Below are 18962 nucleotides of genomic sequence, written 5' to 3' on the forward strand. Positions count from 1 at the left end.
ACCCATTAATAATTAGGTTTTTTTCTCCCATTTAGTCTCCCCAGTACATGGACAGCCAGTAAACTGCAGAAAATGGGGAAGATTGCTGGTGCTTTACAGAGTCAGACACTGCGAGAAATCCCAAAGGTATGTTTTCATTTCCAACCCTAGGTAATATAGACCACTTGGGTATGAAACTATTATTACCTGTCATCGTATCTCTACATCATATGCATCCCCATCTTATTCACAGAAACTAGCACATTCCTTCGGATACGGCAGTATCCAGAAAAATACTTGTAATTGGACTCTATTCCAAAAAAGAAAAATGCGTTGTGCCCGCATTCCCTTGGGAGACCCATTGGGAGGCTTAAGACAAATGCTAATATGTGTTCCTTACGTGCTATGATGTATTATATAATGTTGAATCGATCTTGTTGATAAGTGGAAATTCTTCCAGAAAAACAGGTGTGAAGAGGAGAGATGACTTTCAGGTCATATGTGGGAGTTGCCCTGATATATGAAGCACAAAACTTTCTTGGAGGAGAGTAGGATTGAGTTTTGCCATTTCACAAAAGACTAAGCGATTCAGTAGCTCCACTTTCCACTTGAGAGATTCTTATGCTTCTTCGAAGAGCCTTGTTTTTATTGACTGGGCAGTTAGGGGGTAGCCATCACTGCCATGCAGAAGAAAAGAACCTCAGGACAGACTTCAGGTCGAACGACCTTGAGCTGGTAGGATAGAATCCCACATTTGAACTTACGGAACACTCCAATACCAAAATGCTTCCTGTGCAATGGTTGAAATGGGATGGAAAAGAGGCATCCTAATGGTTACAATACAAAATCAATCCATCTTCTGAATTGTGGGAGTTAACTTCTACACGATGATGAAATATCTTCATTAGACCTCTTATTGATTAAGGTTTTGAGTCTTTTATATTGTCCTTTTATCAGAAATTGTGGCAACTTGATTGTATTTTATTTTTATATATGTTAGGTCCATTCTGCCTTACATCAGGCTTCTCTGCAACACTCCACGCCAGAAATCTCTTCAATTCTTCAGCAGTTGTTGCCTGACAATTACAAAAGGAAAGACAAAGTAACTTCCAAAGAACACTGTCATCATCGCTAGAAGTCTCCATTTGTTTTCCACAGAAAATTGAATGTTCTTCCCGGGCCCTTCTTCATAGTGGGACCTGCGGATGACGGAGGTGTCGAACCTGCGGACACTCTGTCCCAACATGATAGTGCCGGGAACATACAGAGATATTCTACCAACCGCTGCTTCTTTTCCTGATACAAAACTATCTTCCTCTTACACGCACTCGACTTTCTCAATGAGCTGGAGGAAGAATGAAGAGCAACTTATTTTTATTATTGAAGCAGATGCAACTAATGGTAATTCTGATGAGATGGTGGCACTTGGGTCCAAAAGGTTTCAAATTAGAGAGTGTCCTTGTTGACCCTCAAAGTCTATTACAACGTGGAAACTGACCTGCACAACCTCCCAAGGGTTGCTGAAAGATGGAGAGCGCAGAGGAGACCACGGAGTTTTGGCTTTTAAGCCAGGGTCTTTCCAAGGCTCCTGTGGGAGAGATTGATCCTCTACTTAAAAAAAAGGACTTCCTTGGTTTGCTGCCTACAAAGAGGCAGCCATGTTGGAATGACTCCCAATTGATCGGATGTAACTGACACAACCTGATAATTTTAAAGAATTTCTCCAGGTCTCTGTATGCAGCTGTCTTCTTCCCTAAATTCCACTACCAATTTACCCACCAATACCCACACCAATTTAATTACTCTGCTTCCTGATATCTTGATTCTAAGGCAGTTAAGGACATAATATTTATGGATTTTATCTCTTTTCAACAAACATGAGAGGAGTAAATATGAAGCAGACAGGAAGTAAATCCTACACTAATCTTTACCACTCTAACCTCTCTAAAAATGCAACCAAAACCTTCAAACACATCCTGCTAAAACAAAATCCAAATACACTGTTCTTAGACCCCTCCTTCAACATAGTAAATGGCATAATTATCAATGACCTAATATTTTTCACCAGAAAAATGGCAAAATGGCGCACTACCTTTACTAAGTGGCTAAACATCCAGAAAAGGAAAAACATTCTGTATGGCACCAAGATACTGGTACCACCCTCACAAAATCTTAGAGCAAATCTGAACATAACTTCCTATAAAAATAGCACGGTTCTTATCCAAGCAGCAAATAAGGATCTTGAAATATTCAACAACTATTTTATACGCTAAAAGATATTGTGTACAACAACTTCTATCCGACGCACCATCAAGGCGATACCTAACTAACTGACACTCAACCCAAGTGTCACTCTGACATGATAGAATCTATAATCTCTCAGGAGTCGCAGCAGCCTACGACTCGAATATCCAAAACAAGTGACACCAACTCCCCACACTCAGATCCTAAATCACCACCCATTTCCATTAGCTTCACTGCTCCAAGCCCCATCTCAAGGTCCTGCTCTGCCCCCCTTAATCATCTGCTGATCCCACATGGATCACACAGTAACAAGCTCCTGAAAGCAAACAGAAAAAAAGTTAGACACCCAGCTATACCTCACATGTCACTGACCACTAATACTACAATCACACAAAACGCCTTCCTTTTGGATCCAGCTAATACTGCTCAGGACAACCGAAGGTTAAAACTTAAGCTCTATAATAATCCCAGGTTAACCCCCCCTGAAGGAACTAAAAATGGCAGCTGGAACTTTTACCAGCCCCACTCACACGGATGTCGACCCATCTAGCAAACCTTTCACCAGACCTCCTTGCACTCTACCCCAGCCCTCTCCCTCATCCCGAGTAGAGCTAGAAACACTCAGAACCCAAACGGACAGGATATATCTGAACTTGCAAAATGCCATCTTAGAATTTAAGAATATTTTACACATCTCAGAAAGTTATCTTTCAAAAATCAACCATTTTCATAAATCAATACTCTCAACCCACAGCAAGCTAAATACTATGCCCCTGCCTCTGTCCAATCAACAATACAAAACACGCAAACGCCATAGATACTTGACAGACTCTGAAAGGCAATCCCTATTGCTATCTTACGAGTTGTTTCCCAGACATACCCCATTGTGGATGAACATATAATTCGACCAGTCCCAGTCAATGCAAATAGAACAACACAGCTGAATAACATAAAAATTAACCCTAACAACCTAAAAAGAGTAACTTTAACCCCCGAAAACATGGCATAAACCTGGGTAACTCACTGAAACCAATCTCCTGCCTACTACTCAACTGCCGCTCAGTAGTGAAACACTCCTCTGACATCTCTGATCTCCTCCTAAGCCGAGAAGTTGACATAACCATCCACATGGAATCGTGGCTTCCTGAATCTTCTTTTCCATGTTTAGACCTTTTTGTTCCTCCAGACTACAACATTGTAGGACTAGACATACCAAACAAAATGGGCGGAGGCATTACCTGTATCCATCGATCTGACATCTCTATCACGATACTTCACTCTGACCCTCTTAAATCATGTGAATACCTTGGGCTCTCTTTAATATCTACAGATAAGCAACTCCGCAAACTACACATATTTTACCATCCCCCAGATGAAAACGCCTTGTTCATTGACCAACTAAAGGAAATCATTACAACAAACCCTGCTCCTTACTCCAATGATATATTCCTAGGGGACTTAAATATTAATTGGGAAGACCCCTATGACACTCAGGTCAATGCTGTTAAAGGTTTCTTAGCAGACCAATCCTTAGTCCAAGCCTGCACCCTACCAACCCACCCTAAAGGTGCGACACTAGACGGGATCAATTCCAAAGAAAAAATGGTTAAAACAATCTTGATCGACCCCTGCGATTGGTCAGACCACCATATTAATCACTTTCCAAATACCCCCAACAAAAAAGAAACCAACCTCACAATTAATCAAACCCAGAAAATGGGTTGGTGACACTGAAAACCTAAAGTTGGAGATACTAGCAGCTCGTTGCGAGAAAGAACTTCTTCATCCTAATAATATGGCTGACGTCAATGAACTTACGGAACACTACAACTCCAGAATAACTAAACTAATTGACTCCATAGCCCCACCAAAACTTAAAAGAATACCGGACAAAGACAAAAACCCTTAGTTCAAAAGATCTCTCAATGAGGAAAGACGTAAACTGAGACTAACCGAACGGCAATGGAGACAACATCCTTCATCCCCTTACTTAGGACTGCTAAGAAAGTCCAGAAACTCCTACAACAAAAGTATTCTAAAATCAAAAAAAGACTTCTTTAGATCGGAACATGACAATGCCAAAAACAGACCGAGGAAACTTCAAAACATTAAAACAACAATCAAACAAAATCGCCAAATCCGCTCTCTTGACATCAGAATCACATTTAAGCAGTGAAGAATTCTCTTCCTTCTTTATTGCTAAGAGCATTTCCCCAGAGAATGAGCTCAGGACTGCCGCTGACAACCCAACAACCCCTAAAAACTCTCCAGCCGATCGTCCAACCCAACCAGCTCTGTCAGTGCCCAAAAATAACTATATGACCCCAGAGATATTACCAAAACCCTATCGACTATAAAACTGAACAACCACTACAACGATCCTCTCAAAATGCTTGTCGTCCATCAACCATACTGTCATCCCCATTTGGACCAAGATCGTCAATGCATCGCTTTCACAAGGATCCATCCCGAATTGCCTAAAAACCAGCCAAGTCATCCCCATCCTAAAAAAACCAACAGAAGACCCTTTCGGACCCAAACAATTCCCAACCGATAACCAACATTCCCATGCTAGATAAAGTAATGGAAAAATGTGTTCAACAGCAACTGAACCAACACATTATGGAATTCAAGCTATTAGACTTCTGCCAATCAGGATTCAGACCCGGGCATAACACCAAAACAGCAATTTTACATAAAGTGGACCACGCCCTACTCGCATTAGACCATAATGAAACATGTCTACTTGTGCTGCTTGACCTCTCGTCTGCTTTGGACACTGTTAACTATGGCAAAATACTTGAGACTAGAGAACAGGATGGGAGCAAAGGGAACTGTCTTAGAATGGTTTAAATCCATCTTACAGTATAGAACACAAAGATTTCTGGTGAATCAAAATCTATCTCCACCATCCCCTAACTGATTAGGAGTACCACAAGGTTCAACGCTATCCCCATCACTATTTAATCTCTATGTTGAACCATTAACTAAAATATTACAGCAGGCGAACATCTCCTTCCACATGTATGTGGATGATACGCAGCTGTATATTAAGATTACATCCCTAGAAGAAATTAAGACGATGAACCAAGCATTAAAGTAGACTGTTCAATGGCTAACAAACAATCACCTAAAGCTAAACTCTCAAAAAAACGAATTCCATTTAATCTCCCCCTCAAAAAACTCCACGGTGATGAAGGACTGGACCAAGTTGATCAAAGCACTAAACTGTACTCCAATCCTAGTAGACTCTACCAAGTCACTAGGAATTACTCTGGATAAGAACCTAAATATGCAATCACATATCAACACGATGGCTAAAAATGACCGATTTCACCTCAGCTATCTTGGAAAAATGAAATCTTTCATCGAATCACCAGACCTCAAAACAGCAGTTCAGACATTAGTCATCTCGAAAATTGAATACGGATGTACAACTTTATCAGGACTACCCAAGATCTCAACAGCCTGCTAAAAGCTTGTTTTAATGCAGCTGCAAGACTCATAATAGGCTCTAGAAAAGGTGACCACATCACACCACATCTGAAAGCGCTCAACTGGCTGCCATATGAATTAAGAATCCAACTAAAGAAGGCCTGTATCACACATAAAACGATACACTACAAAACTCCATTGTACCTAGTACAGAAAATGTTGATTTCTGGAAGAAGCAGACTCTCTCGGAGATCCGGTAATCTTGTTCTGAAACCTTCATTCTTCCGTAAAAAAAAACATATGATAGAGCTTTCCATGGAGCTTCACCAGGAATATGGATCTTGCTCCCCCCGAGCATCAGGAAAATCTTGTCTACTTCAATATTCAAAAAGGAAGCTAAGTTCTTTCTAATCAGCAAATTCCTCTCTTAATCCTCAGCAGCCCGTACACACCATTGTTCTATAAGTTCCAACAGACTTCACTCAACCTACTCTATCCTGCTAAGTGATATTCTCTGTGCATCATCCGTTATCAGACTCCTGGATGAAGCTCTACATTCTATAGCTAGGCCCAATCCTCTGGTCCAAATTTCACACTGAGATATCCTTTTGAGGATAGTTACATCTAAATGTCACCACTGTGAACACTCAAGTACGAGTGTTTTATAGGTTAAGAACCTATTTTCTTTCTAACTGTATTTTGAATGTACAAATGTTTCCTCGTTTAAAATTTATTGAGATGCCTGGCAACTGTTTGTAGGTCTCAATCTTACTGTTTAAAATCACAATGTTATAGAAATGTGAAGCGCTCTGATACCCAACTCTGGGTCTTGTTCGCGCTATACAAAACACTAAATAAATGAAATAAAATAAATACCTCTGTAATATCTGTCTTTGCTGGTCTTTGTACTCTCAATAAAGGGCTCATGCCTTCTGGCAAACATACTTTTTTAAGCACCTGCTCCACTGGAAGGTTAAAGGAATGTTCTTCACTCTCAGTTCAACAGGGGTGAGAGTCATTTTCATTGTAGTCATCCCTTAGCTTTTGGTCCATAAAAAGAGTTCTCTGGGATCAAAAGTCAAAGCTGAAAAGATACAAAAGTATGAAATTTGACTGCTATGTGAAGACTCACCAGAGATACTCTACCCAGATCAGTTGATTTTCATATATATATGGTGATAATGGCAAGAGTGTGAAAAATAAAAAGCCACTACATCATGGTAATCGCACTACATTTCCCAGCAGCGATGAAAAGGAATAGTACTCCAGTGTGAATGTGCACACGGAAAGGGCCATGTCAGGCACAATTTGTGTAAGGAAATTGCCTGGAGCCCGCTGCTAGTCAATCTGGCTCCAGCCTAGAGGCTCATACAGACGTTATCTCTCCTGGCTTTTGGAGTTTCCCGTCCTCATGTGGTACCTTGCCATTATTTATTTAACTATTTATTATCGATTTATTATAGTGCCGTTATCCAAAGCACTTTAGAAAGCAAGAATAAGCAAACAGTATAATATAAGATGACCAAAAATCATACACCTACACAGGCATAATAAGGTTAACGTCTCTCTACTACAGAAAGCAAATGTTCCTTCAGTAGTTTCCTGAAAACAGCAATGAGTTGAGTCAGTGGCGTAGCTATAGCTTTTGCCACCCGAGGCAATCCCTGAGTTTACCGCCCAGTGACAACCAGTGCAGGTAAGAGCGGGGGGTGGAGGTGACAGACTACCACGAGCGGGGGCGAGGCAGGCGACAGATGATGACAAGGGAGAATAAAATGTATTTTAAAAAAGAAAACATGCCTTGTGCTCGCCGCCACCCCCAAAAGAGTGCCACCCGGGGCAGACCGCCCCCCCCACCTCTACCCAGCTACGCCACTGAGTTAGGTGCATAGAAATTAGGAAATTATTCCAAAGATAAGCAGCTAGGAGTGTGAAGTAACGAAAGCTTGTAGAGATACACAGAGGTACCAAACAGAGAGAACAAATTGGGAGCCTGAATAAAGGACCCAAGTTGGGTGTAAAGAGAAATCAAAGAACATATCTAAAGTGAAGTAAGTGAATATAGGCACTTAAAAACTATACAAAGATATCCGAACCTGAACTGAAATCTAAGTGGTTGCCAACGAAGCTAAGTGTGATAGAGAGAAACACAAGAACAATAGTCAAAAGAAATGGAAAGGTGGCTGCAGGAGTTTTGGATCAATTGGAGATGAGTAAACAGATATTTCTGTCATCCAAAATGTAGCAAGGAAGAGTAGTTTATTTGAGAAAAACAAGCATAGAAGCAGCAGTTTGAATGAGGAAGTTAGAAACTATTTTATTTTACAGCTATCATGATGATTCTAGAAACAATTCTTGACAACTGGCAAATGTTGTTTGGAAAAAGTAAGTGTTAGGGAAAGTTAAATGTGTTTGGTTATTGCTGTGCTTAGTTGTAACTGTGCACTTAACAAGTATCAATCTTCTGATAGTTTACTGGAACTTAGCTATTGACCACACCTTTAGTACTGAAAGTTAAACTTGAAGAAGAGTTGTAATTTTCTTTTTGGATTATGTTCAAGAATTGACCACTGCTTGGTGAAGTTACCCACAATTATTACTATCTCTTAGCGATATAACTACTCCTGATGCTGATCATTTGATGAGAACTAACTTTACGCTTGTGGTATACAGCTATAATATTAACTTAGAACGTACATGTTTAATTATAGTGCAGATACCATTATTGTACATTATTTCTTATAGGATGCAGTAGTAGTTCACACCAGACTACCTGAAGGAGATGGTAGATATGAGAAAGGAAGTCTCTTTCTTCCTCTATCTCCCTAACCCAAGGTCACATTGTTGAAGATACGAATAGGCAGTATTCGACATTCTTGCTTGCAGAGTACGGAATTGTGGGATCATGTATGAAAAGATAAATGGACCCAAAATCCATCACAATCATTAAAAGATTAAAGATATTGTATCCACATGAAATATGAAAGTAACAGTAGCACTGCAGTGAAAAAGACCTATGTGGGCAATTCATTTAATTTTATTGTGCCATAAAATTACCTTTCCATGGGTTACACAACTGAGAGAAAACAAACAGCATGCAAGCATTCCATTAGATATGTCCTAAATGTTTCATGAAAAGACATGAGCCATGTTACTACCACAATTTTCACTAGAAATTGTCGCTGAATTTGTCTCAAAGTATCTCTTGTGTGACTCAAGATATATCCTTCTTGATTCATGATATGTGTCAAAGGAACATTGTTGGTCAAAGAATCATGAAAGTGCTCCTACATGTACTATAGAATACAAATCAAATTATACAGGACATTGCAATGTGTGATCCAGGTTTCCTAATTTGGCAGAAATATACATATTTATGCTACCAAACTGTCCCAAGTGTGGCATTAAACTGAGACGGGCCAAGTAAATGCCACAAATATTCAGCAATGTATTTTATCAAAACATCCCATGCACCTCCTATAAAACAGCCATAAAATTGCCAAACGTAGCAAGCCAATGCCCAGGGACGCCAAGAGCATGTACTTACCCTCAAGAATACCAGATGGAACGCCATTTACTTTGAGATTGCCTCGGGTCAATCGCGATTTTTTAACTAAATGATTAAGAAATTAGCCATTTCACAACCACTGAATTGCTACCACATGTGGCATGCCAAGGCTCAAAACGAGCTAATGAACAAAAAATGTATCCTGAATATGTAAGAAACTGCCCTAATGGGATATGAAATTGCCATAATTTGTACCATGAACATACGATGGGACATAAAGACTCCTTTGAAGTGCCCTACATTGGCCCATGAGTAATGAGCATGGCATCTTCAGTTATGAGACTTCCTCTCTCAAGAGATTGCTGTGACAGCGAGGTTGAATTTCTGTATTGCAAATTCAGGGTTAGGTGTAGGTTTGTTGATGGGAAGCAGCGTTTACATCGCATGCGCTACAATGCATGCGATTACAACGCGGTCCTTACCACGACCGCGTTGTTACAACGCAAACAATTACAACGCTGTATCTATAGCAAATCTTGTTTTGCACATTTAAGTTTTTTGTTTTCTATGTGGCGAGTTTTTCCCCGTGGATAAATCACTGCATTCCTTCTGGAAAAGTACTTTGCATGCATGTGAAACAACCTCCGATGGGTACATTTGTAAATGTTTTGCAGGAATTAACTACCTAGAAGGCCCACAAACGAATATGAGATGTGACATCGCATGCGCTACAACGCATGCGATTACAACGCAGTCGTTACAACGACCACTTTGTTACAACGCAAATCGGGCACACTAAACTAAGGGATTGTATAATTTACTATTCCAACACCTTCCCTACTGTTGCACACGCTGGAGTTGGAATAGTGAATTATACTATTCCTAAGTCCAGCACGCCCCCTACAGCAAGTCCTAGAAAGGACTTGCGTTGTAACGGTTTGCGTTGTTACAACGCGGCCGTTGTAACAACCGCGTTGTAATCGCATGCATTGTAGCGCATGCGATGTAACATTGGATATTCGTTTGTGGGCATTCTAGGTAGTTTATTCCTGCAAAAGTAGGTGAACATCCACAAACGTACCCATCGGAGGTTGTTTCACATGCATGCAAAGTACTTTTCCAGAATGAGCGTAGTGAAAGGGTTTATCCATGGGGGAAAACTCGCCACATAGAAAACAAACACCTTAAATGTACAAAACAAGATTTGCTATAGATTTCCGAATTTAGAAATTTCATCCTGCTATAAATTCTGCATGTGTATTTTTTGCATTGTGAGTACTCCTGGAGAGCTTTGACTGCAATCGTATTTCAGGGAAACTCCTCCGATTGTTTGAGAATACTATAAAAGTGCATAATTGTTCATTAATCCAAGAAGTAAAGTAGGGGATAATTACGCATTATCATATGTGTTCTATAATATGTTATTTTTGTATTATAATATGTTATTTTTGTATTATAATATGTTATTTTTGTTGTATGGTGTGCTTTCCTTCTCTTGTCCTCATAGTGTTGACCAGGCGCGCAACACCCATTGGACTCACAGGGCTTCAGCCCCCCCCGTCGTGTGTGGCAGCCCGGGCTGAGACACCTTCCCGGGCAAAAAAGCAGCCGCACCCGAGCACTTCACAGGTCTTTAAAAGACCATTTGCATGTTAATGAGGCCTTGCTGTTGTTTCACCCCCTCTAAGAGCCCCTGCAGCTCCACTCTGCCTATTGCTTAAAGTTCAGCCCCCCCGAAATTTTTGCTCAGCCCCCCCCCGAAATTTTTGCTCAGCCCCCCCCGAAATTTGGCTCTAGTTGCGCCTCTGGTGTTGACTAACTGTATATCCATGAACGCTCCATTTCATTTGGTGGCACTCTGAGACAATGACAGGGGCTGAAGATGCTAATCTCTTCAACTGGCATTAAATAAAGTTATCCAACTTATTTCTTTTTTTTTAATTTAGGAAAGTTTGTATGTGGCGCAAACATGCCCCTAGTGTACCAGAGCACTTTGCATGCATATGAAACTACATAGGTTCATAATAAGATAGCTAGTAACATCAGGTAAGATGCGAGTAGGTTTGGAGTTGGCCAGCGTTCGTGTCTTCTAACATTAGTGTGCCTTGCCTGGTCATAAAAATGAAGAATCTGTGGGTTAGGATCATATTGACTTCTTTCTTCAAGAAATAAGGGTTATCCCACATCGCAGGTGCTAGAGAGTTCTGGATTATTGGTGGTGCCCATGAGAATGTGCAGTAATAAGTTTTCTTTTTCTGAACTTCAGGGGTTTTAGCAGAATAGAGCCTGCACTCCGTAGAGTACGGTTCCAGCGAGCAAGAGCTTCTGAGCCAGGTATAAGGGAGCATCGCGGTGTAGGTCTTTCTGTGTTATATGGGCTATTTTCAGCTGCATCTTGGCCTCGAAGGGGGGCCAGTGTAAGTGATTTGAGTGTAGGAGTGATGCGGTTGTAGACTCTTAGTGCTGTAATCCGCCTAGTCACAGTGTTAAGAGATGTCTTGAGTGTAGCAGTCCTTGCTTCAGGCAGTCCTGTTAATGTTGCACATCTGGAGATGACTAAGGACTTCAATACTATTTTGAAGTCTGGGAGCAGTAAGAAAAGTTTTATCTTGAGGAGTTTCATTCGGAAAAAGGCTCCTCTTGTGACTGCGCTCATGTGTGCTTGCATATCAATGTTTTTGTGTAGTGTAATTTCAAGTGATTTCGTTGACTCTATGATGACTGGTTTGCAGTTGAGGGCAGTTAAGTTGCTGGTCCATTCTTTGGCTGGTTGATAGCTATATAGTGGGGATTCTAGTAAGAATTCGGGTTTTAGTGCATTTAATTTAAGGTGGTTTGTGCCAGCTATTGTTGTGTTTGTATGGGTGTGTCGTTGAGTCTTCTGATATCTTCCAGAGATTAAATCTCATGTACAGCTGCGTGTCATCAGCGAACATTTGGTATGATATGATTGCTTGTTTTAGGATTTTCATCAGTGGTTACATGTATAGGATCAACAGTGGGGGCTAAGGTGGATAGTGTGTGATTCATCTTGATTCTCTGCCATCGGTTCCAGAGAAAGGAGGAGACCTATTTCAGCACATTTCCTGCCAGCCCCATTATGTTTTCTTGAAGTCACGGGGTATTGTTATGGTGGCCCGATTGCTGCTTAATGATTTTAAACAATTGCCTGCCCGTTTTTTGTGTGTGGTCTAACTAGGATCTAAAGTATTCCGTTTTTGCATTCCATATACATTTTCTGCAAAACTTTTTCAGAGTTCTGAGCTCCATCCCAAAAAAACATTTTTAATATGCATTTTCTGATCGACTTTCTTGAACCTCCTCGGCAACACTGTTTCTTAAAATCATTCCTCAGCACTACTCGGCCTACTGTAAAACACCAACATGTTCCTAGACTTGCTTCCATCTCCTCCACTTGACAAGCAAACTGACAAATAGTTTTCTTGTCTGCAGTCGGTGTTTTGTTCCCCATTCCCACAGATGTCTTGCTGATTTGAATCATACACCCCCATTGCCAGCAGCACATGCCGGACAGCATTTGTCTTCATCTTATGTTGTCGGGTAATGTCTCCCTTATGCATGATTGTGCAAGACCCCTGGCAGTCCTCTAGGGTTCTCATTAGGAGTTGCTTGCAGTCTCCTACTAAACCCATAATGGTACCTGGGCCGATTGAGAATACGAACACTTCCAAAACACCGCAGACCTCCACCGCTTTTCCCAGGGACGCGAGCTGCTCAAATCAGCCGAAATGCCCGGGTGAAAATCCAGCAAGGCACAAGAAATAATCAGAGGAATCCAAAGTGTTAAATTCAAATTTCCTTGGTTATTCCCCATTCCTAAGTGGCCCCTCAGAGTCCAACTTCTAATTAACCTGTGTTTCCGACAGCTGAAGATACCGTTCCAGTCAATACCAGTATTTACTGGGCCATAATGCTGGAGCTATTAACGGGCTACTCATAACGAGAGGCTATGTGTGCTGAGCCCCACTTCATATGTATCATTATCATTAAAATGACGCGGTGTTAAATAAGGATGTATGCTGCGTCCGCCTGACCCCTTGTTTTCTTTTCATTGATATTCTGTAGGAAGTGAAGGCGAAGTTTTTTCCTGGCTTCTTGGGTCAACTGAAGAAACGAGATATGCAGCAGTTCAGATCTTGTTTGTTACAACTTCAACAGTCAGTCCTAAACCCAGGAGCGAAGACGGTCCCAGGTATTTATCTTTTGTTTATTATTTATTTTTACATCCCACTAAATTCTATTTAAAGCTGTATTTAGTATTAAATAATATTAAAAAGTTTACACTTAAATCCTAAGTGTGTGTTTGGGAAGCCAAGTAAAAGCCAGGGAAATATAAAACTTCATGCCCTCGACCAGGCACCCAATGCTAATCTGGTTGCTCACTGATAGAGTGCTTCATTGTAAGAGTGATGAAAAGACAGTGAGTCCTATATTTGAATTGTTTTGGTGTTGTGCATAAGTGATCAGAGTAGGGTCTGAAATTGTGTTAGGGTGATGGTTGGAAGAGGATTGAAAGATGGAGTGCCCGAATTTTACATAAATGTATTTTTGTTCCGCCTCATAATGTTGCCTGTATAGATGTTTTAGATGTTGATAAAAAAATAAGCAATAACAGCAAAAGGGGACAACTGGGGCCTGAGTCTCAAAAAAACATAAATGTCTGCATGCCTAGGCATACAGCAGTGCATTTCAAGACTGAGGACTCCACATCAATGCTTCCCAAACGTTTTAGAAATATTACCCAATTTTTAGACCTACAAACGTTTGCGACTGACCCAGCTTTAATAGACATGAAGCTCGGGCAAATTTTTAATATAATAACAGCAATTGTTTGTAAACTTCACAACCTTGATCATACTCTTCTATATCAACTGTGGTGAAGATATTGATCTGCCTATAAAAGTGGCAGATGGTGAATGGTACACAAGTCTGGAAATATAACACTTGTCAGAGTGGCGTACTGATCTGTGGCATCCATCCACTAAAATAACAAGGCCTCTGTAAAATCTTGGGTGTTAATGAACAAGTTACTTACCTTCAGTAATGCATTATCTGGTAGAGCTTCTATCTAGCTGCAGATTCTGTACCTTAGAATAACCCCCAGGCCTCAGACTGGATCTGGAAGCTTTTGATGAGCAGTACTCCTGCACACCAGTAGGTGGTGTCATTCGGCTTCACATGGTGTCATCTGCATCGGAAGTGGCGTGCAAGGTGCCTTAATTGAGGAGTATACCAATCTGGTTTGAGCCAAAGACAGTAAGTACGGTAGGATTTGCTCTGGAGCAGAGAGGTACGTATGTACTTTGCTTTGTAGGCACCAAAGACAGAGCCATTTGCATTTTAGTCTATACGTCTTGTTGGTGCTATCCACACGAGATCTGGCGATAATGTCCTTACACTCTTGTGCAATTGTCAAATTCTTAAATTCAAAGAATTCAAGAGCCACACATGCAATCGAATAGATGCTGGCTCCAGGTGTCACATCTGACCTTGGTTCCTTGGTCAACAGGGTTGGTGTCGGTAACAGATGGATGGTCTGGGCTTCAGAGAGGAGGAGAAGCTCCGTGCACCAGTGGTGCCTGGGCCATCTGTGGGCTATCAGAAGAAGGCGGCAGAGTTCCATTTTCATTTTCATCAATACCTTGGATATCAGTGGAATGGGAGGAAAGGCATAAGCATATATTCCTGACCAACCCATTGAAAGGGCATTCCCCCGAGAATTTGAGAGAGGGAATCTGATTGCGAAGAACCGGCATTTGGAGTTTGTGCGTGTCGCAAACAGATCCAGCGGTGGTTTCCCCCAATGTGGTAAACTCCTGTCCAGTTGGTCCTGTTCGAGCTCCCACTCGTGACAGTTGTCTTTGGTCCTGCTGAGGGTGTCTGCAACAGTATTCCAAAGCCCTGGAACATGCTCCGCTTTTAGGGATATCCTGTGAAATGCAAGCCAGCCATAGAGCTGGTGGGCATCCTAAGAGGGAGTCAGAGATTTGGTTCCTCCTTGTTTGTTGATATAAAACATGTTTATGGTGTTGTTCGTACGGACCAACACCGATGAACCTTTTATTCGAGAAAGGAATGCTTACAGGGAGAGAAAAATGGCCTTCAACTATGTTGATATGCATTTGACGCTGGAACAGGACCATTTCCCCTGAATCTGAAGGTCCTGGAGAGGACCTCCCCAACCTTCCATGGACGCATCAGTGGTTATTATAAATTTCAGGCTCAAGATACAAAGGAGAGGCCTTGTGAGAGATGTGACTTCAAAGTCCACCATTCGAATGCCTCTCTCATGCATGGAGTGATAGTTATCACGTCCTCGAAGGATCCCGTAGTTTGAATCCATTGACATTGGAGCTCCACTTGCAAAGGCCTCATGTGAAGAGGAGACAGTGGTACTATATTGATTGCTAAGAAGAGCATGCCTAGTGGATTTCTGTATGTCCTCACAGAAGTGCACTTTTATTTGATAGTCTGAGAGCCAACATTTGCAACCTTTCTTGCGAAAGGAAAGCTTTGTTCCGAATGGTATCCAAGTCGGCCCCTAGGAACGTCATTGTCTGGCTTGGGAAAACTGATGATTTCCATTGGTTTATAGAAATGCCTAAATTCCGGAAAAGATCTGTGAAAGCTTTTGTGGCGGCAGCAGCTAGACGAGCCAATGGAGCTTTCAGAAGCCAATCGTCCAAATATGGAGATACTTGGTGACCCTGGTTTCGCAAGGCGGCTGCTACTGGGGCCAGAAACTTGGTGAAAATCTGCAGGGCAGATTTGAGACTGAAAGGTAGGACTCCGAACTGATAGTTTGTACCAACCACTGTGAATCAGAGGAACTTTCTGTGTTTGGGGTGTATAGGAACATGGAAAAAGCATCTTCTAAATCCAGAGATGTCATGTAATCCCCGTTGTTGAGGCATCTAAGGATGTCGGAGAGTGTGACCATTCTGAAGGTCTGATTTTTGAGGAATTTGTTTAGCTGTCTGAGGTCTGAAATAGGTCTCCATTCTCCCGATTTCTTGCATATCAGGAAGTAGCTGGAGTAAAAGCCTTTTCCTCTTTGTGGTACTGGAACCCTCTCTATTGCCACTTTCAGTAGCATAAGCTTCGCTTCTTGTTTGAGTAAGTGAAGATGAGGGGGGTGCGAGCCCCTGGGTGGAGTGTTTGGTGGGCGCTGGATGAATTCTAGAGTGTGTCCATAAGATATGAGATACAATACCCATCTGCCCGTTGTAATATTGCGCCATGGATGGATATGACTGGAAACGTTTGCATCGGTTGGGGGGGGGCTGTTGTAACTGGTACCCTGATGTAGTCACTGCTTGCCACCTGAGTCTCGTGCTTAAGATGTTGGTTTTCTATGTGAAGAAACCAGCTGTTGTTGGATGTCGGTAAGATTGCTGCTGGTAACCCTGACGATATTGCGGCTGAAAGGATTGATAGTTTTGGGTAAGCTGGAAAGTACCTCTATTGCTTGTAAATCCACGTCCTCATGCACCCCGAAAGGGCACTTTGCGATACTGTAGGGTATCTAATGCTTTGGCTGTGTCTGTATCTGTTTTGATGGCTAGTAGAGCCTTGTCTACATGTTTTTCAAATAGACTGTCCCCATCGTACGCCATGTCCAATATTTTTGATTGCACTTCTGGATGAAGCACATTGCCCTAAGCCATCCTTAGCGTTTTAAAACAGCCGCACCAGCTAGTTGACGAAAACCTGTTGTGGCTATGTCCATGGCACAATCTATAATATGGGAGGCTGTGCGCTCTCCCTCAGCCATTCCCTTACGAAATTCCTGTTTATTATCCTCCAGTATAAACTCCAGCATGGCTCTGATATCAGATCACATTTGCCAGTCGTAGTGGTCCAGAATGGCTAGTGCATTAGCTACCCTAACAGAGATTGCAGACAAAGACAAGAATCTCTTCCCAATGGAATCCAAACGACGCCCTTCCTTGTCTGGTGGAGACGTGATGGGGTGGAAGTGTTTTTTGATCTTCTCTGAGCCTCTTGGGAAATCACAGATTCCGGTTTTCCATAAGGCATGCGGGGGAATCCTTGGGTGCCCTGTATTTTGTATCTAGTCTTGGCAGTACCGGCACTACAGTGGCTGGTGTCTTCATTACTTTAAGTCCTTCCTGCCAAATATCGTCTATAATGGGTATAGGTCTTACCGATTTCCTTGATTGTTCTTTAAAGTCATAAAGGAAACAATCGGTTTGCTTGACAATTGTGGGTAGATGAAATCTGGAAGGAGCCATGTCCAATTAAATTATGAAAACCTCCAATGTCCTCTGAAGGTGAGTCAGAAGGACTACAAGGAGGAGGAGATGGTGTAGGTATAATATAGTTATCCCATTCATCTGTTGGTGGAGGAGGATCGTGAATTTCTCCCTCTTCAGGCTCTTATTCAAAAGAGGATGTATCCTCTCTAGGAGGAACAGGGATGATGAGTACTGGCGTCATCCTAGGAGTGGCAGGAGGAGGCAATTTTGGTGTGGACGGTGCTACTGGCGGTGCTGATGGATGCGTCTGCGGCACAATCACGGGTTCCTCTTGGGGCAGGAACTTTTTTCTGCAGTCTGTGAGAATAGCCTGTAAGCCTTGTATGAAAGAAGAGGGTAATTGCGCAGATTCTTGCCTTGGTGGATCAACGCATACTATCTAAAATTCTGATACTGTGTAGGAGGAACTGGATAGTGTTGGGAGTACTTTTCCTTGTCATAATAATCCTCATCCTCCTCTTGGCACTTGACATTAAGTTCAGAAGGACTATGAGCTTTTCCAAAGAGACCATCATCATCCGTATCCTCAGTGTGTAGAAGGTGACTTGGAAGTAGAAGCAAAATATTGCCTCGCGATTGAAATCCAGGCCGTAGCAATGCTCTGGACACTCTGGATGATGTGGACTGCATTTGAAATGATTGTGTCAACAGGAGAACACGTCGACGATGGGACCGACGGTGACCCTGATTTTCTTGTCGACGGCAAAACCGTCGTCGATGTCGCCGTCGACGTTGTGCTCGTGGACGGTGTGCTCGTTGATGGTGGAGCCTTCGTCAACTGTGGAGCCGTCGTCGACGGTGATGGTGTCGTCACTGCTGACGATGGCAATCTTGTCGCTGATAAGGATAGTGTAAATGATATTGGGGCATCAATGCACGCTGTCACTGTCGTAGGCGCCGTCAACGGTCTCGATGACAAGAGAGTAGTCATCGTCGGTGTTTCTGAAGAGACGGGTGTCGATGGTGAAACCGACGCTGACACAGATCCGTGTCTGTATTTATTACTGGAAGATCCTAAAGATTCCAATTTTGCCTTAGAAGTCCCAGAATGATGAGGCAAGACTAGCTCCGAGGAGACTTTAGATTCTTTCTCCAAGCTTCTTTGGTCAGATGGGAGGTTTTAGGGTGTTTCTTGACCTCCTCAGGCTGACCCTCAGGTTACCTGGGTCTCTTCTGAGATTTAGAGGACGTGATACTCTCCTCCTCAGAAGACGCTCCTTGTGTCTTCTTAAGCTACAACAAAAGTCTGCCCTCTCTATCTTTAAGAGTCTTAGATGAAAAGGTGCAGCAGATTTTACATTGCCTTGCCTCATGATGAGGATGAAGGCACTAGATGCAATCCTTATGGGCATCATCAATATGAACCCCTTTTATTCCCCACAGGATTTAGAAGGGCGAAATAGTCCTTTCCTGTCAGACATTGTCGAGAAATAAAAATAAGACTTATCTGAGGGAAATGTTGAAGAACTGAGCAGAGCTCAGGGGACTCCCTTCAT

At 42.1% G+C, this 18962-nt stretch overlaps 1 protein-coding gene and 1 pseudogene across 1 annotated transcript in view; one reads left to right on the forward strand and one right to left on the reverse strand.

Annotated features, from left to right (window-relative positions):
* The window catches only part of LOC146796679 (uncharacterized), a 482771-nt gene that overhangs the window by 395417 nt on the left and 68392 nt on the right, over positions 1-18962 (forward strand). Inside the window, exons 109-110 of the mRNA XM_085631367.1 lie at positions 36-126; positions 13253-13379. Of these exons, the coding sequence (XP_085487493.1) occupies positions 36-126; positions 13253-13379 (218 nt within the window). The remainder of the gene's footprint in view (positions 1-35; positions 127-13252; positions 13380-18962) is intronic.
* Positions 1034-1225, reverse strand: LOC146796680 (cytochrome c oxidase subunit 7C, mitochondrial pseudogene; annotated as a pseudogene).

The sequence above is a fragment of the Triturus cristatus genome, chromosome 10 (genome assembly GCF_964204655.1).
Source record: "Triturus cristatus chromosome 10, aTriCri1.1, whole genome shotgun sequence".
Classification (NCBI taxonomy): domain Eukaryota; kingdom Metazoa; phylum Chordata; class Amphibia; order Caudata; family Salamandridae; genus Triturus; species Triturus cristatus.